The 25,441-nt window shown below is 37.4% G+C and overlaps 1 protein-coding gene across 1 annotated transcript; it reads left to right on the top strand.

The window, feature by feature from the left end:
* On the top strand, window positions 1–24,189 carry LOC309478922 (somatostatin receptor 3). The gene is made up of 2 exons (XM_082142726.1): window positions 1–852; window positions 22,052–24,189. Exon 2 carries the CDS (start codon window positions 22,095–22,097, stop codon window positions 23,538–23,540), a length of 1,446 nt encoding a protein of 481 aa, XP_081998852.1. The 5' UTR covers window positions 1–852; window positions 22,052–22,094; the 3' UTR covers window positions 23,541–24,189.
* Window positions 24,190–25,441: the final 1,252 nt, after the last annotated feature.

The following is a 25,441-nucleotide window of genomic DNA, read 5'->3' as shown; positions in this document are numbered from 1 at the left end:
GAGCTGATGGAGTGGCTGAATCTCTGACACTCAAAATTAAGTTAAAATAAGATCAATTGAGAATAAGATGTTAATGTCCCAAAAAATTATACAAAAAAGGCACATGGCCTTTTTTGCTTTATCTGTAATGGCAATCTGTTTTAATGGGTATATTTTTGACAGATTTTGTGTAATGTACATGTAAACCGTATTCAAAACTGTTGTGATGTGAAAATGATGTGCATGTAAACGTGCTCATTAGTAGGCTACTCAAAAGTTTAGGCTACTTAATGATGTCATATTGGTCTATCAAACTAAATATCAACAATGTGCCCTTCCCTGAAGCGAACAAATGACGCTTATTCTCATCTGGGATCATTATTCGGAAATAATCTGTCCAGCAGTATTGTACCCTAATGATTTTTTTTTTTTTTTTTTTTTTTCGTGCGAACACGCCGTGCACTTGTAGTTTAAAACCAACAACGAACAAACCTCGCGCACGCACACACACACACACACACACACACACAAGCTGACGGGTACCGGAGTGATTTATATCAACGCCTACCTTTTGCGTGTGATTGCGGAAGAGCCGTTACCTGGTTACAGAGGAGTGATGGAGCATTGACGATTGTTCAGGACTCCACATATGAGTTTCTCTCTCTCTCTCTCTCTCTCGCTCGCTCGCTCTCTCGCCGAGTCAAGCCACCACGCGCTTTTCCTGCGGCATCTCCGGAGTGCGCAACCAACAGCTTGTCCAGGAAAAACGATTTAACCTGTGAATTAAGTTGAAAAATATCTCCACGAAGAGTCTTCAGTTTGTCATTTTAACCAATTGTAAGGACCAAGTTGGCCGACAAATCTTGTTTTAAGGTAGGAAACTTTGCAAAGAGCAATTTTGGGGATTTGCTCATAATTTTTGGTCCGGATATATAGAGTTATGGGTTTTCATCCCATTTAAAATGATTTAAAATAATACTTTGTTATAAATATTAGGCTAATGTAGATAAGTGCTGTGTGGTAGATTCTAGGCTACTTCAGGGCTCATTCGTGCTGCAGTAAACAGCGTTGTTTTCCCAGTCAGTGTGAAAGGGATATTAGAAAGACAGGTGAAGCGCAGGTGCTATTTACAGTAATTACTTCGTGTTATTAGAGCGTTAATGTTACTTGGTAACATCTTAGTAAAGTCTTCGATTCATATTGTAGCAACTGCCTTGTGGGCAATGATTATTATGGGCTATGCAAATACTTTGTAAATATTCATACTGTTTTTTAATGTGCAAGGGATTTCAGTGACATGATCATTGCTCCTTCATGGTGTGAAAAACATGCTAATTCTTTATCCAGTTTTGCTTATTCAGATGTTTTCATGACCTATAAATTCGGTATGCAATTAGTTAGTAGTCAATTTAGAAACACATTATTTGTACCCTTTCCACATCTCTCTCTCTCTCTCTCTCTCTCTCTCTCTCTCTCTATATATATATATATATATATATATATATATATATATATATATATATATATATATATATATATATTATACATATATATATATATATATATATTATACATATATATATATATATATATATATATATATTACGTTTTCTCAATAAATGATTAGTACAAATCTGTTTACTATGTTCTATTCACTTTCTATGGAGTTATCAATATGTCTAAATACAGGTTTTTTTTTTACATTCTTGCAAAAGTATTAAATGAACAGCAAAATTAGAATAAAAAAAAGAATAACAAGGTTGCAAATTTTGTGTAAATAAGCTTTCACTTAGTATCTGATTTAGCAACATTTGGTTTGTAGTAATTGATAAACTTGTATTTGCTAATTGATCAAAAAAAAATTGTTTAATCTTTTTTTTTTTTACTACAGTAATATGGTTTAGCTTGATGAGAGCAGACAATACAACAATTTGTGAAAAAAAATAAGAAAAATGTCATTTCATTTTCTCTTTACACTTCATGCTGTAAAAACAAAACAAAAAAAACATTGTCTTTGTGCCTTTAATGCTTAAAAAGTAATGTGACAACCATATTCGTGGAACCATATCCTTAAATTCCAATCCTGAATATGAGAATACATATGTGACCCTGGACCACAAAATCAGTCTTATGGGTATTTTTTTTTTTTTTTTGAGATTTATACATCATCTGAAAGCTGAATACATAATCTTTCCATTGATGTATGATTTGTTAGGATATGACAATATTTGGCCTAGATAAAACTATTTTAAAATCTGGAATCTGAGCGTGCAGAAAAATCGAAATATTGAGAAAATCGCCTTTAAATTGTCCATTTCTATTGGCGATTGTGCTGCATCCACTCACAAAAATATTTTTTATATATATTTAAGGTGGGAAATTTACAAAATATCTTCATGGATCATGATCTTTACTTAATATCCTGATGATTTTTGGCATAAAAGAAAAATCGACAATTTTGACCCATACAATGTTTTGTTGGCTATTGCCACAAATATACCCGTGCGATATCCGTGCTACCACAGAAACTGAAAATTCTCGGGCCAGCAGCATTTGTCCAAATTTCAATCTTAACCATTGTATTTCATCAGAAACGATCTGAAAACAGGGCTTTAAGTGTAAAATACCGAACTTGTCCTTTAAGACTGGTTTTGTGATCCAGGGTCACATATGAGGTTGAGTCTTGCATTGAGCTGCATTACTAATACTAATAGAGTAACAGAAGCCCGGACTCAAAAACCCACTGAGTGTAAGCAAAGTAAATCGCACCTTTTGCTCTAGGAGAAAATGCAACTCATGTCTATGTTCACAGAAGAAGCCTGCTAAGGCAGGCATACTGGCCAGTGAGCCAAGAGAACCAGTCTGTTCGATTCTCATTCAAGATGTGTCAGTTTTAACAGCCTACATAATGTAACTGGTGAACTAGCTGGCTCTGCTTACATGAAGCCATTTGAGAACATCTTGACCATGATCTTTCACAGACTGATAATTCCAAATCTTAGCATTGCAAATGTTTATTGCTACTTTATAGTCTTCTGTCCTGTTAATTAGTTAGTTGTGGATAAAGATGTCATTTTGTGGTTTTGCCTGGCCGCCAAGCGGGTATATATCCGTAGTCCGTCTTCTACATGAATAAAAGAGAGAGAGACTGATTGAAAAAAATAAAAATAAAAATAAAAATAATGGGGGGAGAGAGAGACAGAGTGAGAGTGGAAGGACGGGAGTGATAAATATGTGCCCCCGTCCACTACCTAATTATATATAACAGCTCCTAGTCCTTTTCCCCTTTAGCTGACAGCCTGTCTTTTTAAATCAAATGTTCTCCGGGGATACCTGTTCATCATTCCACAAGTCTGTGGAGCATACGTTTTTGGCATGTTTCTATAATACCAGGAGATTTGCACATTCTTGCACTGTTGTATGTTGCATGGTCTGATGTAATCCATTGTGATCCGCTGACTCTCACAAACATGTCTGGGTGCATCGAGTGTGTTATGTTTTATTTTTACCCACAGAACATGTCAGCGCCTCTGTCAGTAGCTTTTCAACTTTTCTCAGTGAGAGTGTTACTGTGTGAGTAACAGTAGGGCTGCATTGTCTCATCACATGCTTCTTTCCATCCTAACACTGCTCCAACTGTTCCACCCACATGCAGCACACACTACCATCTATCATATAGAAAGTTAATCCAGCACACTAAACATCTGCCACTTATTTTTCTGCTGGCAGAGATTTTTTTAAAGATGTGCTTCCAAAGTGTGAAAAGCAGGGCTTTCAATTGAACATGTTAATTTAGCTATTAATAAGTTATACTGCAAAAACTGCATAGAAACATTAATGATACTCCCTGACCCATCATAGCAATCTAAACTTACTATAGGCCAGGGACAGGCTTATGTTCATTGATATAGAAATAAAACAAATAATATATTGGCCTGTAAAGCTACTTTTTGTAATGCCTATTCAATGCTTTAATCTTGCAAAATAATGTAAAGTTTTATCTTACATATAAATATTAAAATAAATATATATTATAAATTAAATTAACTCAGTTAAAGATTTTTATTGATTGGCAGCCCTAGCAAAGAGTAACAAAGTACATTCAGATCAGTGCTGTAGTGATGCATGGATCAAATGGCTGCTGTCATATATGATGAATTTCTCTTTCTTTTTGTCTCTCTGTCTCTTTTTCGTTCTCTAGCTAGCGTACTGGTATGCAACCTTAATCTCCTATTTTCTGACAGTGGGCAAAGTTCATCATTCCTTTTGAATTGTGAGAGGCTGATTAAATGCAGGGCTGATATTCAAAAATGTTCTTATACTTCGATAACAAGTGTGTGTGTGTGTGTGTGTGTGTGTGTGTGTGTGTGTGTGTGTGTGTGTGTGTGTGTGTGTGTGTGTGTGTGTGTGTGTGTGTGTGTGTGTGTGTGTGTGTGTGTGTGTGTGTGTGTGTGTGGTAAAAATAACGCAAGGACATCAGCTCTTGACGTTAAAAGAGAACACAACTGTGCCCAGGTGATTGAATGTCTTTCTATGTCTTCAAGGCTGAGAGTGTTTCAGATAGGTTCAAGATATCTGATGCTATCAAGGGTGGAACTAATCAGATCAGCTTAGGGTGCCAAAGTAAGCAGGTGGATTTGATCTGGTGATATGGAGTAATTTTTGTTTGAGGAGGTCTGTGTGACTTTTGCAGTCTTTAGTGTTTTAAGTCTGCAGCATTTCAGGGGAGATAAGTGTGTTGTTTGTTGGTGCTACAGAGCTCTGTGTGGAGATCGCAAATCTCTGAGAGACAAGTTTAGAAACAGTCTGGCAGGCGTGAACAGTGAATGTGTGGCCCATAAGATCTAACTGAACCAGCCTACAGGGAGTGAAATAATCTCTCTTAGGACTGCTAACAATCAGTTACTACAGCTTTGGGGTAGGAATTTAAAAAATATCTAGTTCAGTCATGAAACTCTTGAGGGCACAGGCTGACAGGTCCTTTAAATTCAATCTGCAAGCAATCACATCATTACTACATGGCACAAGCTGATTGGCCTCTTCTGATCTTGCAGCCAATGATATTATTGATATTGCAGCTTGCTCAACATTTAAATAGTCTTTGAGCAATGTAAACACAAATGAATAATGAAATTAAAAGAACCATCTGATCATCCTCCATAACGTGGTCGCTATTGACATCTCATAGTGTCTGTAAACTCTTGCGCTACCAAGTCAATGAACTACACATTTGTATTCCATTCCAAAGAGATTCGTAATCGGCCCCAAAGTGGAAAATGAAACCATATCCGTACCGGAAGGGCTAGATTAGCACGGAATGGAATGGTTAAGCAAACAGAATTCATGGGTTTCATCAGGTCCCTTTCCACAGGTGTATAAAATCAAGCACCTAGATTATGAATGCAGACTGCATTGTGCTTTATCAATACACCTGTGGAAAGGGACCTGATGAAATCCATGAATTGTTGGGCCCGATGGTGGAAAAGCTGCTATAGTTCCTCAGAAACCCCCCAGCTAGATCTGCTAAGGGATTTATGTATGTCTATTTATGCAGCAGCAACAGCATATCTTACTTGCTCGCAACAGCATGTCCGTGTATATATTAGCAGTAGCAAGTCCATACTTGCTCTGCAGCAGCAGCGTTGTAGATCTAGTCCACCAAAACCAAATACATTCACATCACAATATTCGGTAACACCTTACAATAAGGTTCATTAGTTAACATTAGTTAATGTATTAACTAAAATGAACGAACAATGAACAAAACTTTTGTTACAGTTTTTTATTAATCTTTGTTAATGTTAGTTAATACAAATACAATTGTTCATTGTTTGTTCATTTTAGTTCACAGTGCATTAACTAATGTTAACAAATAAAACCTTTGGTTTTAATAATGTATTAGTAAATGTTGAAATTAATAATAACTAAGATTAATAATGTTGATGAAGGATTGTTCATTCTTAGTTCATGTTAACTAATGTAGTTAACTAATGTTAACAAATGAACCTTATTAGTGTTACCCAATATTCAATAACATGCAAAAAAATTATTCGCTAGTAATTGCTCTGTTTGAGTCTTTATAAAATAGCCTTTAAAATCCATTTCTAGACAATTCGAATAACTGGAAAAATACTAGAAATCCATTGTCCAAAAAGTATAGTAACACTGCGTGTTTTTTTCACTAAAAGGGTTAGTTCACTCAAAAATGAAAATGATGTCCTCATTTACTCACCCTCATGTCATTCAAAACCTGAATGACTAACGAGCTGTTGTGGAACACAAAATGTGCCTTTTTTCGAAAATCTTACATGACACACAAACAGTGACATGTTTTTGTTCACAATGCTCTGCTTATATAATAAAAAGTAGATAATCAATAAAAATCTGTAAAAAAAGAATCCTTAAAGAAAAACAAGTAAATCACATGAAGGTCAAGTCAAGTCAGGTCAAGTCACATTTATTTATATAGCGCTTTTTACAATACAGATTGTTTCAAAACAGTTTTACAGAGATAACAGGAAAATAATGCAACAAAGTCTGTTTCCAGAAGAAAATAGTCCAGTAAGTTCAGTGATGTTTCATTTTTGTTATAAAAAAGTTGTTAATTTATACATATAGTCGCTCTGGAGTAAACCATGATGTCATCGTCCAGCTCAGTTCAGTTCTCATATAATGGTGTCAATGCAGGCAGATCAATATTATTTTTGAATATTAAATGTAATGTTAAATTTAATGTCCCCAACTAAGCAAGCCAAAAGCCCATGGCAACAAAGGTGAAAAAGGCGACAAAGACGAAAAAGGTGACAGTGGCAAGGAATCAAAACTCCATCAGGTGGCAGAATGGAGAAAAAACCTTGGGAGAAACCAGGCTCACTCAGGGGCCAGTTCTCCTCTGGCTAACGAACCAACAGTGTATGATTATGATTCAGGCAGCATTATAGGTCAGAAGGCAGGTTGGATTGGAACAATCAGAATATTATCCAGTTCCATCTGGTTAAAGATCGGAGTCATCACACCGGTATGGAGACGGGTTGTTGAGGATCAGTGCCGATGGCTGTCGTGTCGATGAGGCCTTCACAGGGGAGAGTCTAGTTGACACAACCTCTGCTGATACTTCAGGGATGCGTTGTGGTCGTGTCTAGATGCAGGTCCTCCATCTGGTCTGCATACGGCCCGGATCCGGCTGATTACATCATGCGTTGTGGTCGTGTCTATGAGCAGGTCCACCATCTGATCTGGGTACGGCCTGGATCTAGCTGATTACAGTAAACCTCGGAATAAGCAGAAAGACTAATATTAGCGTAGATGCCATTCTTCTTATGATGTAACAAGTACATCGGGTGTTATAGGAAGTGTTCCCGGTTCTGGCTGACCTAATTTATGCAGCCTAATAATCATTTAACTGATTTGAATAATAGGAATGTATAATTTTCTATGTGTATGCCAGGTTAAAGAGATGTGTTTTTAGTCTAGATTTAAACTGACAGAGTGTGTCTGCTTCCCGGACAATGTTAGGAAGACTGTTCCAGAGTTTAGGTACTAAACTTAGGTGCCAGCAGTCGATTTTGATATTCTAGAGATTATCAACTGGCCAGAATTTGAGAATGCAATAGACATGAAGGACTATAATGCGTTAAGTGCTCGCTCAAGGACTGGGGAGCTAAACCATTTAGTACTTTGTAAGTAATCAGCAATATTTAAAAATGTATACAATGTTTAATAGGGAGCCAATTCAGTGTTGACAGAACCGGGCTAATATGGTCATACTTACTGGTTCTAGTAAGAACTCGAGCTGCTCCGTTTTGGACCAGATGTAGTTTGTTTATTATGCATGCAGGGCAACCACCCATAAGAGCATTACAATAATCTAGCCTTGAGGTCATGAACGCATGATCTAATTGTTCCGCATTTTTCATTGAAAGCATATGTCGTAATTTAGATATATTTTTAAGATGGAAGAATGCGGTTTTACAGATGCTAGAAATGTGGCTTTCAAATGAAAGATTGGTATCAAAGAGCACACCCAGGTTCCTAACCGACAACGAAGACTTGACAGAGCAGCCATCAATTGTTAGACAGTATTCTAGGTTAGTACGTGCAGAGGTTTTTGGTCCAATCATTAGAAACTCAGTTTTTTTCAGAATTAAGTCATAGGAAATTACTTGTCATCCAAATTTTTATATCAGCTATTCATTCCGTTAATTTCTTGAATTGGCAAGTTTCGCTGGGGCGTAAAGAGATATGGAGCTGAGTATCGTCAGCATAACAGTGAAAACTAATCTCATGCTTCCTAAGGATATCTCCCTAGGGTAGCATGTACAGGGTGAACAGCAATGGTCCTAGTACTGAGCCTTGTGGTACTCCATATTGAACTTATGATAAACAAGACATCTCTTAATTTACTGCTACAAACTGATAACGGTCAGATACGTACGATTTAAACCATGCTAATGCAATTCCACTAATGCCAACATAATTTTCGAGTCTATTTAAAAGAATGTTGTGGTCAATGGTATCAAATGCAGCACTAAGATCGAGTAACACTAATAGAGATACAACCACGATCAGATGATAAGAGCATATCATTTGTAATTCTAATGAGAGCAGTCTCAGTACTATGATACGGTCTAAATTCTGACTAGAAATCCTCGCAGATTCCATTCTTTCTAATAAGGAATGTAGTTGTGAGGATACTGCTTTTTCTAGAATACCTGACAAAAAGGGTAGATTTGAGATCGGCCAGGTAATTGACTCATTCTCTAGGATCAAGTTTTTTTTAACAAGAGGTTTAATAATATACGCAGCTTAAAAGTTTCCGGTACATATCCTAGTGACAAAGATGAATAAATAATATTAAGAAGAGGATCTATGACCTCTGGAAGAATTTCTTCCAGTATCTTAGTCTGTATAAAATACATGTTGTTGATTTAGATGATTTAACGAGTTTAGACAATTCTTCCTCTCCTATTGCAACAAATGAATGGACCTTTTCCTCAGGGACACTACAATGCACTGCCTGATGTGATACTGTTGTAGACAGTTGCATAGTTATAATTTTCTCTTTAATATTATCAATCTTGAAAGTAAAGAAGTTCAAAGTCATTACTGCTATGGTCTTTGGAACTTTAGAAGTACAAGCTTTTTCTTGTTAATTTAGCTATTGTATCAAATAAATGTGTTTGTTTTCTTCTAAGAGAGTCGAAAAATAAGCAGATCTAGCAGTTTTTAAGGCCTTTCTCTACGCAATTGTGCTCTCTCTCCACGAAATTCGAAAAACGTCTAGTTTTGTTTTCTTCCAGTTGCGCTCCATTTTTCTGGCTGCTCTCTTAAGGGTCCGAGTGTGCTCATTGTACTATGGCGTTGGACTATTTTCTTTAATCTTCTTTAAGCGCAAAGGAGCAACTGTGTCTAAAGTGCTGGAAAAGAGAGAGTCAAAAGTTTCTGTCGCAATATCGAGTTCTTCTAAGCTATCTGGGATGCTGAGGAGATGAAACTGATCAGGAATATTATTAATAAAGCAATCTTTAGTGGCAGAAGTGATAGTTCTAACATATTTGTAACACAGAGTTGGCTTTGCAACCTTGGCTAAATGGAGTATACACAAGACTAGATAATGATCTGAGATGTCATCGCTCTTCTGCAGAATTTTAACGGCATTAACATTGATTCCATGTGTTACGAACCCCTCTTTTCAAATGCTTGTTAAGGGAGGGGGTAAGCAACATAAAAGGATACGCGAGACAAAAAAGGCAGTTTAAACTGTTTATTAGTATAACTGCACGACTCGTGTACCACCGGCAACAGCAGGCAACAGATAGAAGAATCAAATCAACTAAACTGTAACCCAAAATAAAGTAAATTAAGATAAACAAATGAAAAATAAACAAACAAACAAACATCGATCAACAAAAACATTAAAGGAAACACAAGCAAAACACAGCTTATCCCCAGCTGGCTGGACATTAGGACTCGCACAGGGCCCTTCTCCTCCAGTGCACGCCACGCTCATTAAAAGTGCTTAAACGGTGACCATCGTGACCACATGGTTAGGAACAGGTAGTAACATCACCGCACCAGCCTTCTTCTCATGTTTACGCTCTCTCGTCTTATTCAACCCAGAGCGTCATTACCAAACAGGCAGCAGGTGTGCAGGGGTGGAGCTTCACCTCAGAAGATGGAAAATAAACCAAAACAGCACAAATAGAATGAACACCAAATACAAATAACACACAAGGCTCAGGCTGTAACACATGTGACAATATTAGATCTAAAGTATGATTATGACAATTTGTGGGTCCTGACACATGTTGTCTAACTCCAATAGAGTTCAGAATGTCTCTAATTGCCAATCCGTTATCTACAAGTATATTAAAATCACCAACAATTAGGACTTTATCTGCAGCCAGTACTAATGTGATGGGATTTATCTGACCTTGGTGACGTGAGACAGCTAGCAGACGGTCATTTTAGCCAGTCTGTCTGCTTCCTGACCTGAGCCCCAATTCATGTTTGAGCTCTAAGACTATGTGCCATATTACTAGAGAGAAGAGCAGCACCATCCCAGGAGGGATGAATACCATCTCTTTTCAACAGGTCAGGTCTGCCCCAAAAACTTTTCCAATTGTCTATGAACCCTATCTTATTTTGCGGACACCACTTAGACAGCCAGCCATTGAGTGAGGACAGTCTACTAAGTATCTCCTCACTTCGGCGAACAGGAAGGGGGCCAGAGAAATGATTAGATAAAATCTAGCGATGTCAGATTAATGTGATAGGCAATATTAGTCAATATCTAATATATGTTGATGAGGTGGTTATATTTAGCAATATAAACAACAAGTAATGATAGTAAATAGAGATTCAAAACAGAAAGCTATATAGAGCTTACAGACGCAAACCAGCAGCAAGGCAGACAGTCTCTATTTAAGTAAAGTCGAGTCTAGTCTAGTAAGGTGAGTAAATGATGACAGAATTACAATTTTGGGGTAAACTTTTCTTTTAAGGACACCTGGATCATGAATTTATTAACAATTCAAGGCCTCCTGGCTAGATTGTTCCCAGATGGAAGGCTCCTGCTGTTCATCAGCACAAACACAGACTTCAGCTGTAAATGTGCTGCAACCCTTCAACAAGTGTTATGTGATCTACTTTAATATGAATAAAATCATGCCTGTGGTGATGACACACACAGTGTAGATTTGCATGCATCTGTGCAATAACAATGCCAGAACCCGGTATTTTAACATATCATGTCATCAGCAGTCTAAATAGCATTAGAATGGTCTCTTTGAGTGTGCAATTTTTTTTAAATAAGTAATGCCCACATGAAAACACTAATTACGGTACCTATGTATTGTCCCTTGACACAGAGAAAAGAAACAGAGAGCGCATGGTCTGACATTTAACACAAGTAAAATCATCCTTCTCATCTTAGGTTTATAATTGCAGTTCTAGGGCTCAAAAATCTTAACATGTTTCATCTATGAGACGAATGTGTACAACTAAATAGTCTTATGTGATTGAATCTGGGAAACTTCACCAGAGAGCAGATTTACGGCTGATATGCGCAGCAAGGGCCAGTGATCTGATTAGCTGATGGGAACACTATGGAGATTGAGAAGAATATTTCAAACAGAACGTATTGCACAGGGACACAAAGGTGACACCACAGAGCAGATGTTTATAAAACATTCATAGGCGATCTTTAGTAATATTTATCAGACTTTTTTCAGCAGTCCTGTTTTTCACTGTAGAGAGATCACATCTCTGTAACTGGGTCCATTTCTCATTACCATTCTTTTCATGTAATGAATTATTCTTTATTTATTTTTTTTATTCTTTTGGTAACACTTTTATTTTTTTTACAGTGTCCTTGTTGCATGTAGTTATTATAGTAATAACTATAAACTTTGCATAATTACATGCAACTAACCCTAAACCAAACCCTCATCCTAAATCTAATCCTATAGTAAGTACATGTAGTTAATTATTATTACTCAGTACTTAAATGCATAATTACACTGTAACATGGACACCTTCAAATAAAGTGTAACCATTATTTTTTATCTCAAGAAGACAGCATGAAGTAAGAGGGTTTTTAAATTAACGTTTTAGACATTGCATTAGCTTATTTCTTCAATTGGTGTTGCATGCATAAGACATAGTTTAGTCTCCAACAATTTAATAAATAATTACATTTTGTTCAAATAAAATGACAGGTGTTTCCACTTTATTTTGCGACATGCAAGCTATTTTTTGTGAATGTGTGAGACTTCCGATTCATTAGCTGCTATAGGTAAATAAATAAGAATAACAAAGTGCAGTAAACCATTTTTGCTACTGCAAGACTTGAGAAGTTAGAAAATGCCGGGCAGTCTGGTTGAGGAACAACCACTCCCTGAGAAGACTTTAACATTTGAACTCTCTCTTGTGAAATTAGCATCACCATTTGAGACGCAAGTCTCACCTAAGCATCATCCTAATCTACATCTCTTTCCCTTGACCCCCCATTCCACCGTTCCTTCTCTCTCTCATGCTGAGATCACCTGAAATTCACCCAAAAATCTATATGGTTTAATGTGAACAATTAGCATACAACACTATACATGTTTGGTATAATTTGGAATGTCTCAGATTTGTAATGAGATCGGCCCATAATGCATTATGAATTTATTGAGTAAGGTACATCTTTTACTCTTTATCTCTGAGCATTTGATGTTATTGTATTTATTATCTTTGAACGGATTATGAAATTGGCATGATACATTTACCTGACATAATAAATTGTTACATTTGATTTTATTCTGATTTGCTCTGAAATTATTAACTTCAGTAGATTACATTGTATCCAATGTTACCGCAAATATGCGTCAGATTAGTAACGGACTAACATCCAGTTTTGAGTGGAACATAGGGCACACCACTTGCGATTTTAGAGTTCCGGCTAATATTTGGCACTAATTCAAGTGTACTTAGTTTTGTAAAGACTAAAAGGGAATTTCCGTTTAGGACAGAAAACTGCTCATTGACCAACCTAAATAGGGTGAGTCTTACCTGTTTAATGTAATGTTACTATAGTCAAGTGTACGTGGGAAACCATGGCATGACCAAACTAAAGCTACTATCAGAGAAGTATATTGGTCGGCTTATATCTGTAGCAGTGGTCATGACCTCTGTCTAAAGAAAATGTTACTTTAATTCAAGTGTATACAAACCAAGGGAGGCTATACAAAAATATCTTAGATTAAGTAACATGAATGTGACCATCTAAGGTATTAGCCAATTACCTCTGTTTAGTGACCTGAAGCTGGTGAGTTTGTGATCGTGGGCCCGCATAATATATTGGCAGCCGGTGCAAGGACCCTGTGCGACTGAATGAATGATTAATAAGAGTAAAGAGTTAAATTGAACAATCAAATGTATTGCTAAACTATTATATAACAAATTGGCATTCTAACCTAAATTCGAGGTGATGATAAAATGGAGTCAGATAAAAGCTTAATTAGAATCAAATTACTTTGCCACGCGGAAAAAACAGTAACACATGTGACCTTCACCTGCTTATCGGAAACTGTCGTTAGACCGATTGGGCAGGCCTTACACTATAAACAAGTGGTATGCATGTTAAAAGTAATTCTAAAAATTACATTTAAAAAGAAGGTGGATAGAAAATAACCCAGTGTGCTGTAATTTTGCATATTCCAGTGTTGATCAATGCAATATTGTTGTAAAGTTTATGCATAACGTGACAAAAGACATCAAAATAACTATCAAACCTATTTCAAACTTAATAGAAGCTCATTTGTATCCTACAATATGAGATGTTGTGTTAGTCTCTCACTGTCTGTTTAATGCATGTGCATCTGTTTGGGAATTGGAAATGTTCTTTATTAATGAGGTAGTATCCAGCAGAGATTTCACTTCTAGGAAAAATGCAAATGGAAATATTTGTAAATATTTTAATTGTCACATTGTACATGTATGCAAAACTAGGAAACAAATGTTAACTGATCATGTTTACATGGACGCAGCAAGTTTCCACGCCAATGTTTCCGTTTTCAGATCAGTAGTTTCTGTATTTTTTTTTTTTTTTTCTGTCTGACTAAACAATATAACTTCTTTACAACAACATATTGGCCCTATCTCAAATGCATCCCTTGTAGTCCTGCTCTGAGAGACACTTTGTTGAGCTAATGCCGGAGAGTCTGGAGTCCATAGGGCAGGGTCAGCAAAAGTGCAGCTTGCTTATGACTCATAACCTGTCAAATGGGACACCCACTTCACAGACCACCATAACATGTAACATGCAAAGGCCACATCAAGTTATTTCCATGATAAAGATCTAGTGAGTCTCTAGTTGAATTGTACTTCTAGGCAGTAATGATGATCATAATCTCCATATCATATCACATTCACTACAGACATTTATGTCCTAAACAATAAACAAATTAATAAAGGACATCATTTGACAGGGACACACAGATCATTTTGTGGTTGATTTAATATGTCCATGCAGTTATTTTGTTGTTGATGTTAATTAGGCTGTTATGGTCGTAAAACATTAGTTCAGCTGATAAATTCCTGCTAAGTAATTCATTTGAAATCAATTCAAACCCGCATAAATGAGTCATATCTGTTGTTCTCTGTCTAGGTTAATTTATATCCATTTTATTTGGGCAATCAAATCCTCACAAATGTCAGCAATGAACTACAACAATTCCCAAAACAGAGGTTATGTAATTCTACACCATTCTTTTTTTGCTGAGTTACGTTGACTGCAAATGTAATCTTGCGTATGCTTGCGTTAAGTTGCTTAGAGCATATTTAATCGTTAAAGTGATTGTCTGAACTGAAAAATGGTGACAGAAAAGTTCACAACAAATTGGTTTCGCTTTCTATTGCACATTGTAATACGTGTGATTTAATGTTTATTTTTAAATGGCACTTTTAGAATCTTTTTTAGTCTATCTGAAAAGATTTGTTGAAATTAGTCAATGACTTAAAATAAAACGCCATAGTGTACTTGGTGACTTATGTAGCAGACATTACTTGCAAAACAACAAAAACAAACAAATAACAAACAGAAGAAGCACAGCGTGTTGAGAGAGAGAGAGAGAGAGAGAGAGAGAGATAGAGATACTTTCAGTGCAAATACTGGCAAAACTGACATCAAAGATGGCCCACTCATACCTTCCATAAAATCAGAGGGCAAAAAAACGAATAGACAGTGATTGGATTTTCTCACGTGGAGCATGTTGTTATCAAATACAATAGAGCATACGGTGTCCATTTGAAGTCTGATAAAGAAGTCTGATAAACGTTGAAAAAGATCAAAAGTCATTCAGAACATGGAGGCTGCACGGTTATGGAATTAATATTCTTCTCCTTGTAATTGCAAATGTTAATTTCAATATTTGCAATTAAATATTTATTGTAGGTGGTAATGGCATTTTTTATGATTCTATCCCATTATAATCAGTAAAGCTGCAAGTTTCATGTGACCGTTTGAGACCACAGTACATGCACCACGTTCTGCAGTCTCAGGAACACTTGCAGTTTCATTGGGTATTACATGATCAGCTTTGCAAGCTAGTGGCACATGTAACATGGATCAAATCAAATTACTACCAATGCTTTTCACTTCGTTTGTACACCGTTGTTAGACCCCCTGTCTTTCATCTCAACCCCTCTTAAAATCTGCAATTAACTAAGCTGTCAGCACTCTTGAAATCTGTGATTAGATGATCTCTCTACACCTTTGCTAAAAACAGCAGCTGCAGTAAAACTGTCTAAGGTTATTTCACTCTGAATCAGTGCCTTAAAGGTCATTAGAATAATTTTTAAGTTCATTACATAATGTATTCTCCTGCTCTAATCAGTGGAATAATCATTTCTGGGCTCCTCATGTCAGCTGATGTTCAGCTCTAAATTTATGGAAAGTAAAACTTTAATCATGCATCTATGGATCAGACTGCTTAAAACACACTTATTATAATCAGTTGTCATTACTGATAGGCTTAAAGTTTCGATTAATTGGCTATCAAATTCATACATACAACGCAGATGTCTGTGATTGGTAGTAAACACGCTGTAAATAAAACGTTTTGGTATAATGGGAGTAGATGTTAATGGAATGCTGTAATTGACAATGCAATTAGTTAATTGTGAAATTTATATTAACAGCCCTAGTGCATTGAGTCAAGCATCTCTCGAAACAAATTAAACAAAAAGACAAGATAAGATTGTCTCTTTCATTTGGTGTTTTTTTTCTGCTGGTGCTGGGGGAGGGGGAAGTGTACGAATGCCATTGTTCTTAGCAATTGTCCCAGGAGAAAATGCCAAATGATCAGATGAATGCCATACAGGCACGTGCAGAGGGGGAGGGGGAGGGGGAGGGGGGGGGGGAGGGGGAGGGGGGGGGGGGGGGGGGGGGGGGCGTTGGGTGCTCGAGCACCTGCCCTTTTGCCCCTTGGTGCCCAAAGTGCCCTTTTGTCAAAGCAAAATTTCCTCTCCTTTTTTTGTAATTAAAGGCCCTTTTGTGGATGCCTGCCCAATCTAACTATTAGTAAAATTAACAAATAATAATTTAGCCGTAAATAAAATGACCCACATGATGACCTTTCACCTGACGAACTCAACCGGGACGATTCCTCACGCTGCACGCGCATTTTTTTAATTTCGCGCGGCTACGCGCACTACCAGAGGATATCTTCAACTCTGCGGCTGCTGGTAAGTGGTGTTTCATTCTCAGCGAAGTGCTTTTGATGTTTGTTTGTTTACTTATTATTATTATTTTACTAGAACGACGTGAAGAGAGCATGCATAAATGTTGTTTGATTGCTGTGTGTAACTGTTTGGCTGTAGTGTAGAAGTTACGTTAGCTTGCTGTTTAGGGAGAAAAGTTTCACGGGCGTCGAGGGGTCTGGTCTTTTTATGTTATTTATACTTTAAACTATTATTATTACAATATTTATTTAAAAAACGTAGAGTGCCTTAAAAATGATCACAACACTGGTAAGGCTTACCAGTATCTTATGTTTTGTTGTGTGCAGCAGCCTCTGTGAACATCTCCTCTAGCAGCCTGGGCAGAGTCTGCAGCTTTACAGCAGGTCAGTGAGCTAGTGAGCCAGCTCTAAACACTGTCAGCAATCTTTACATCTTGTCATGGTCACATAAAAATAGTTTAATCAGCTAATATATCCCCTATATGTTTTTTTTAATGTCTACAGTCTCAGATCAGCTCCAGCAGTATCATCATCATCATCATCATCATCATCATCATCATCATCATCAGCAGCAGCAGCAGTAACAACAACAACAGCAAAGGCAGCAAACTCACTTAAGGACTTTAGTAAGCATTTACCAGAACAGGTACCATAATTAATGTTAAAAATATTGTAAAGTATTAATTGCTGTATTTTTTTCTGTTTGCTTTGTTTTTATTTCCATTGTATAAATGTAACTTGTATTTTTGTAAATCAGTTTATGCCATGAAAGTAGCCACGGATGCTGACATGGCATTAAATAAAACTGTACTGTACTGAACGAAACATGGGCCACGTTGATTTTGTCCTACACAGTTTACAGCTGTTCTTTATTATTCTGTATAACAGAGAAGAAAAAGCCATCAGGTTGGGACAATTTAAGATACTTCAGTTTCTAATCCCAGAGTTATTAATAGGTGCACATACTTCTTTTTTTTAATTTTTTTTTACTTTTAAACGTAAAATTTGTCTTTTCTGTTCTGTTTCTTTTTCAAAACTGCATCAATGCATTTGCTGCCGTATCGATACAGAATCATCCATATTGCTGTATTGATATTTTGAGCACAGCCCTATTTAAAGCCTTGTTCCACGTGCCCCCTTTTATACTTTGAGCACCTGCCCCTCCAGAGGTCTCTGCACGGCCCTGATGCCATATGACCACTGAATCATCCGGATGAATGGCTCCTATGAGGCAGTGGGTGCGAGAAGACAGATTAAAAGTGAGCATTTGTTTAAACAATACTGACCTCTCTGAGCAGAGAAGGTCTCTGTCTACAAAGCAATGAGATGGAAGGAGAGGAGAAAAGGACAGGGAGATGGGCAGTGTTGAATGATGAATTATGCATTGCTCTCACCATTGTCCATAACCTTTCAGAAAAGTATCCTCCCTAAGTAAAAAAAAAAAAAAAAAAAAAAAAGTGTTATATATTTAGCTCATGTTAAAGATGGTATCAGTGATTTCAGGCCCAAAAATATTTTTATCACATTCATCTAATCTTTCCTAACGATCCGCTAGCTGCCCGCCCCATAAGCATGCCGTCTAAAAACCGCGTCTCTGTAGGCAGCCTAGGCTCTGAGATCTGCACACAAAAACAAATGGTTTAGCCAAACACTCAAAACCAATAGTGTTCCAACCAATCACCGACAGGGGGAGGGTGTTGTGAGGTTTTGAGCCAGCTTTTTCTTCAGCTCTGACTTCGCGTGCAGCCGTGCACGAGCACAAAACCTCACAGCACCCTCCCCCTGTCGGTGATTGGTTGGAACACTATTGGTTTTGGTTTTGAGTGTTTGGCTAAACCATTTGTTTTTGTGTGCAGATCTCAGAGCCTAGGCTGCCTACAGAGACGTGTTTTTTTGACGGCATGCTTATGGGGCGGGCAGCTAGCGGATCGTTAGGAAAGGGCCTGAAATCACTGATACCGCCTTTAAAGGTGGGGTAAGTGATATTTCAAAAACGCTGTTGAACATTGTTGATATTTGAAATGAACCCAAACAAACACACCCCTCTTCATTGCTCCGCCTCCAAAACTCACCATCCAATCCTAACCGCCCTGCACCGAGTCGATCTCGAACCCTGATCGGCAGCATGCGAGGCGAGTGCACTAACAATGACGCTAAAAAACAGAGCATTCCCTAGCAGTCATCAGGTTGACTCTCACTAGCTGGCCTCCGTTACGCACACAATCCAAAATAATGCTTCACGAAAAATAAAGTGCAGATGATGAACGAATGACAAGGTACCACAAAATTGATTTAATCTGAGCTTTTCTCTTTTGTATTGTGTCTCATCTCTATTTCTGCCGTCTTTCTTCAAATCTCCCTCTCAAATCTTCTCTCTCCTCCACCGTCATACGCCCCCCTAATGCTGATTGGCTGCACAAGTTTGTTGTTGTTTGTTCGAGTAATTCCACCTTCAAGTAATTACTAAAAATAACTCTGACTTCTGAGTCTGATGGATTGTCACACTCCATTTCAACAATATAATTAAAATCATGTAAATAGACAATAAATGGTGGACATATAAGCTTAAACAAAATGTTTCTTTGCTTTGCTTCAAAATCAGCCTGTGGTGCAATGTCATTATAAATCTTCTTTTTTTTCTGCCTTCATGTCTAATTCATCCATGTAACTTTAAAAGACTCAATTAACTTTAAAATACTGCAAAAAGCGCTGCTTGCACACTTCGTCTTAATGAAATCAATCATTTGATCATCTGAGAAGTTTTTTAGGCAAAACTGGAGCCAGAAAATGTTTTTGATGGTGTGGGTAGCTATTTAATCATGAAGGTTACGCGCGTGAAGCCGTGTGAATGTCAGGGACTTAAAAGATCACAGCCTTTCTTCTCTTGCTTTTATCTCTTTTCACTTATTATTCTCTTTGTTTGACTTGCACTTTTATTCTTTTCTACATTCATTTTCAACATGGCACTGAATACTACTTTTATCTGTTTTGGGGGACAAATCTTTGTAACTCTTTATAAATATTTTCATAATGAATTAGCTTTCATTATAATGCAACATCATTAGAAGACTTTATTCTGAAAGGTTTCAAAATACTATCTTCTGTTTTCAATAGCAGGGAGATTCAAAGAATGAAGCACAGTAATTGTCAATGCATATTTTAGACATTTCTAAATTCTAAAAACAAAAATTAGCTTAATAATTTAATTATTAAAAAATGTTGTCTGATATACAGTGAGTTCTTGATGGTATGTGTCTCCCATTTTATGTATAAACTTAACTTATGGCAGCCTATATTACTTTAAACCTCAATATAGAGCATGATGATGGCAGTTCTTCTCGGCATGTTTTCACCTGTTTCTCTGTATGAGTGCTGCAGTGGTCCAGAGTCAATTTATCTTCCATATATTCTCTGCTTCTAGTTGTAATTGGGAAGGTGAGAGAGAGATTAAATAGAAATGGAGAGAGGCAGGAGTGAATATCTAACATAACAGGCTTTTCTATTTCAAACAAAGATGTGTGGAAGTGCATCATCTGATCCAACTTAATCTTACCTCTTACTGTTAAAGACTATACAGTATGATATGGGCAAATAAAAAAAATAAAAAAATCTGTCATTTACTCAACCTATCCTGTTCCAAACCTGTATGCATTTCTTTCTTGAGTGAATGATTAGAGAATTTTCATTTTTGATGAAACTAGCCTTTAAAGAAAACCAAGGACAGTATAAATCAGAATAAACATGCACCACGTGCATTGACCAACTGTGAATGGGCTTCTAATCATCTGCTCAGTCAGTTCTGAGTCCCATGGGCATGACTGTTAATAAAATGTCAATTATTAGCCGTAGTCCATACGCCACATGTGGGAGTGCAGTGTTTGAATTGTCTGAAGAGTGAATGTACACCAAGACAAACCAAACACAAATATCCCTGCAGAGTCAGTCTCATTGCCATCATTGCAATTGTTTCCTGTCTGGCATGAAGTGCATATCTCACCCTTTATTCATTCATTCTATTTTAATAATGTTGTTTTAAATTACTATTCCCAGAGCAAACCTTGCTTCTGTTCCATCATGCTTTGCTTTAGAATTTAATAGTCAATGTGCTTGTTTGTTTTTCCATATTTCAAGTCTATGCAGTGCTAATGTTTTGTGATGCTTCTATTTTAATGGTTCAGCAAGGTACTGCTGAGGCAGACTTTTCTCTACTGAGCATCACACATACACTGGATAATTGGCATGCCTGATTGCCTAAGGGACAAAATAACAGCATCCAAAACCCTGTGAGCCATGTGAGTGTTTTTACGATGAAATGTCCTCTGCAATCCCTTTTCATGTATTTTGACCAGTGTTTAGTCCAGTAGGTCTCAACCAGGGCACCTTTGGAAAGTAACTTAAAAGGTATAGTCTAAAACCTGGAATTATATGGTAATATATAATTACATTTCCATGATTATTACATACAATAATATTTAATTATAGTAATAATAATAAATTATATTTTTTATGTAATATATCTGATTTAATTCAAATAAAAATAAAAACCTGTAAAATTAAGGTGTTCAACATGTAATCTGAACATATGTCTTACTCCGATGAAAATGCACCACTCATTTTTTCACACTCTCTCTTTTTTTCACACTGCAGCACAGAGGTCTGTGAAGAAACGTAAAAAGCTTTTTAAACTGCATACATTCACCTCTGACACATCGGACACAAAGTACAGTCTGATTTAGATGAATGCTGATTGTTGTTGCCGATTTGAGTGGCACACGTTCACATCCATATACTTATCCAGACCTGGAAATTACTCAAATAAATCAAATTCCATATTTTTCTGACTGCACACATTTTTCTGACTGTACACATGTTCCCTGCTTACAATGAATTTAATCCTGTCTGGTCTTGCTTATTTTAGGTCTCCTTTGCAGCAATCTTGCATTCCCCCCTAATATTTCACATTTTCTCATAAAATATAATTAAACATAAAATATAATAAAAAAAAGACAAATAATAGTAACTATTAAACTATTAATTTTTTTTTTTTTACAAAAGTTTAAATCTCAAAACAGATTTCATGTTTAAATGAAATTTCAAACGGCATCATTTTGTGTTTGGCATCAAATAAACGTGGTCCTTTGAATATTGTCTTGGGTCTTGAGGTCAGAAATGTTGAGAACCACTGATCTAGTATTGTATTTTTTCACTTAGTAAGCTATATTCAGATTTGCAAAAACAGTGTGAAACAAACTTTCTAACAATGGTGCTTTTGTCTGTAGATTATGCATTTATTGAATGTGAGAGTGCATTGAGAGAGAAATGATAGTTTGTGGTTGTTCTCTGTGCAGGACAATGGCCCCCAGCTGAAGGCAGTGACGGCAAGAGGGTGAGATGGAGCTGACCTCAACAGACGCCTCTGCTGCGCTGGGCTTATGGGGCAACAGCTCCATTCCTGGTTTCCTCTTTAACGAGAGCGTTCTCAATGACAACTGTTTCCTCAATTCTTCAAACTGCACCAATGAGACAGATCCGGAGAACCGAGCAGGAACAAGCATGGCAGGAATCCTCATCCCTCTCATTTACATAATCGTCTGCGTCGTCGGCCTGGGAGGAAACTCTCTGGTCATTCACATCGTCCTGCACTACTCCAAGACGGAGTCGGTGACCAACATCTACATCCTGAATCTAGCTATAGCCGATGAGCTCTTCATGCTGGGCCTTCCATTCCTCGCCGTGCAGAATGCCATGCACTCGTGGCCTTTTGGCTCATTCACGTGCAGGTTGGTCATGACCGTCGACGGCATTAACCAGTTTACCAGCATTTTCTGCCTTACAGTAATGAGCATCGATCGCTACCTGGCCGTGGTTCATCCTATTCGGTCCTCTAAATGGAGGCGACCGCAGGTGGCCAAGGCTGTGAATGGTACAATCTGGGCTGTCTCCTTTTTGGTGGTCTTGCCTGTGGTGATTTTTGCAAACGTGCAACGGGAAGGAGGAATCTGCAATATCATATGGCCAGAGCCAGCCAACATCTGGGGAGCAGCATTTATCATTTACACCTCCACAGTAGGCTTTTTCTTTCCCTTGCTAGTCATCTGCATGTGCTATCTCCTCATTGTGATCAAGATCCGCAGCTCGGGAAAGAAGGTTCATGCCACGTCAACCAAACGCCGCAAGTCGGAGCGAAAGGTCACACGAATGGTGGTGATAGTGGTGGCTGTGTTTGTTTTTTGCTGGATGCCGTTTTACGCCCTCAACATCATAAACCTGGTGGAATCGCTCCGTGACGAGCCGCAGGGGCTGCATCTATTTGTAGTGGTACTTTCTTATGCTAATAGTTGCGCCAACCCTATAGTTTATGGCTTCCTTTCGGACAACTTCAAGCGGGGTTTCCGGAAGGCCCTATGCCGCTCATCTCGAAGGGTCGAGAACCATGAGCCCACCGAGCAGCAGCAGCAGCGTCGGGAGGAACGAAGAAGAGTGCTGATGCCCAGGGAAAGCCTAAGAAGAGCAGTGAGAGATGAAGAGGATGAGGAGGAAAAAGACGACAGGGAGGAAGTGACAGAGATGACGGAAATTTGCAGGATTACTCAGAATGGAAACGGAAGCGGACACCCTGAAAGTACCCGAGCCCTATTCTTAGAGCGACCCTCGGGTACAGGGGTTTCTGAGACGTGTACGCCAGACAGGAGAGGCACGGGTGGGGATGCTGTTGGTAAAGGACCGGGATTTGGGCTTGCTGCAACCTTGCTGAATGGGGCCAAAAATGGGAATGTGAAAACACTGCCAGAAGAACCGGTGGAAAAGAACGCTTCTCTGGAGATCAGCTACTTGTAAACTTGTGATTGGTGTCAGCTGGAAATTTTTTATTAATGTACCTGCCACCCTGAGATCTGTTCAATTTGTTGCTCAAAAAATCTATTTGAGTCTATCAATTTGTCTTAATGTCTGAGTTTACTATGAAGTTTCCTTCTAGTAATTAGACTTAATGATATGGAAGTGTACAACTTTGAAACAGAACATAAAAAAATCACAATGGATTTTACAATGGATTTTCACAGCATTCCATGGTATCAGAACCTATATGAGACCAGCACCACAATATGTGAAACATCTATGTGCCTTTTTCTAAATTTATTTAAGAGATTTGATCAATGCAGTGAATCCATGGCTACGACTGGGCACTAGATCAGTAAGTACATTTACATGGACTTTTGCTTGATTATAACTGTCCATGTAAGCGTACTTAATGAGAATTGTAGCATATTGATATGTGATAAAATAATGGAGATTTTGTACATGTAAACAGGTCAGTAATTTATACCATACAAGTTCCTACATAATTTATGTAAATATATTTTAAATGTTTTTTTGTTTGTTTTTTTGCCTTACTTGTAAAAGTAGTGTACACTAACTGAAATCTGCTGCAAACAGGTTCTCAAATTCAATTGAATTGCATTGTTATATTATACAGTTTTGTGCTGTCTATCAGTTGCGTTCTTGTTTATTGGCATTTCTTTAAAATATTACACAAATATTCAACATCATCTGCCCTAAAACTGAATGTTCATTATCCAGATTATCATTTATGATATATTATTATACTGTTAATGCACCACTGTTGGACTATTTAACCAATGATAAATTCCCTCCCAACCACCCAAAAGACAAACATGCACACAGGTACTGAGCATAAAGGGTTAGGTTAGTTCACCCAAAAAAACAAAACAGATTGTCATCATTCACTCACCCTATTTTTTCTTCCGTACTATGGAAGTCAAAGTGGCCCATCAACTGTTTGGTTACCCACATTCTTCAAAATATCTTCTTTTGCGTTTTGGAACAACTTGAGGATGAGTAAATGATGACACAATTTTCATTTTTGGGTGAACTAAAGGGATAGTTCAACTAAAATGAAAAGTTCATTATTTACTCATCCTCAAGTTATTCCACACTTATATGCCTTTCCAAAGTTATATGTCCACAAGGTAAAAAAAAAAAAAAAAAAAAAAAAAAAACTTACCATAGAGTAGTCCATATGTCTATTTTATGAATCAATACGACAAGTATGTGTGGGGGACAGTCCAAAATGTAAGTTCTTGTTCAATGATTACTGCTTTTTACACAGTTATTATATAACTTTCCTAAGACTTGGAACATAGAGTACGCCATATAGACTACTTTTATGATACTTTTTAATGTATTGTGCAATTTTTGGACTTTGAAAGACCCTATGAACTTCCAACGCTATCTCACGACCAATTCGTACGAATTCGTACGAATGATAAAAAGTTGGCTAATTCGTACTAATTCGTACGACCTCACTCGTACGAATTTGTACGATTTGTCTAAACCCACGTGATGGGTAGGTTTAGGGGCGGGGTCAGGGGTAGGTCATTCGTATGAATTCATACGAATTGGCCAATTCGTCAAATATGTACGATTTTGCAAAAATCGTACTAATTCGTACGAGTCAGGTCGTATGAATTCGTACGAATAAGCCACTTTGTAGAATTTGTACGTTTTCCCGTGAGATCGGGCTGGAACTTCAGGTGCTTGGGAAAGAGCTGTGTGGCGATTCTTCTAATAGTCACTTTTTGTGTTCGAAAAAGAAAGAAATGAAAGAAAAAGAGTTTATTCAACATAGTTAAACAACACCAGGTATTTGAGCCTGAACTTAGGACCATTGGTTTTATCCAACACAAGCTAAAGAGGTTTAAGTGCCTCTTTATAATGTA

The sequence above is a fragment of the Leuciscus leuciscus genome (assembly GCF_965113295.1).
Source record: "Leuciscus leuciscus genome assembly, chromosome: 1".
Classification (NCBI taxonomy): domain Eukaryota; kingdom Metazoa; phylum Chordata; class Actinopteri; order Cypriniformes; family Leuciscidae; genus Leuciscus; species Leuciscus leuciscus.
Note: the sequence above shows the minus strand (reverse complement) of the source record. Positions and strands in the feature narration are given on the sequence as shown.

What these genes read in the sequence shown, in the direction of transcription:
- LOC309478922 (XM_082142726.1), top strand. Translation starts at nt 22,095, where the DNA reads ATGGAGCTGACCTCAACAGACGCCTCTGCTGCGCTGGGCTTATGGGGC.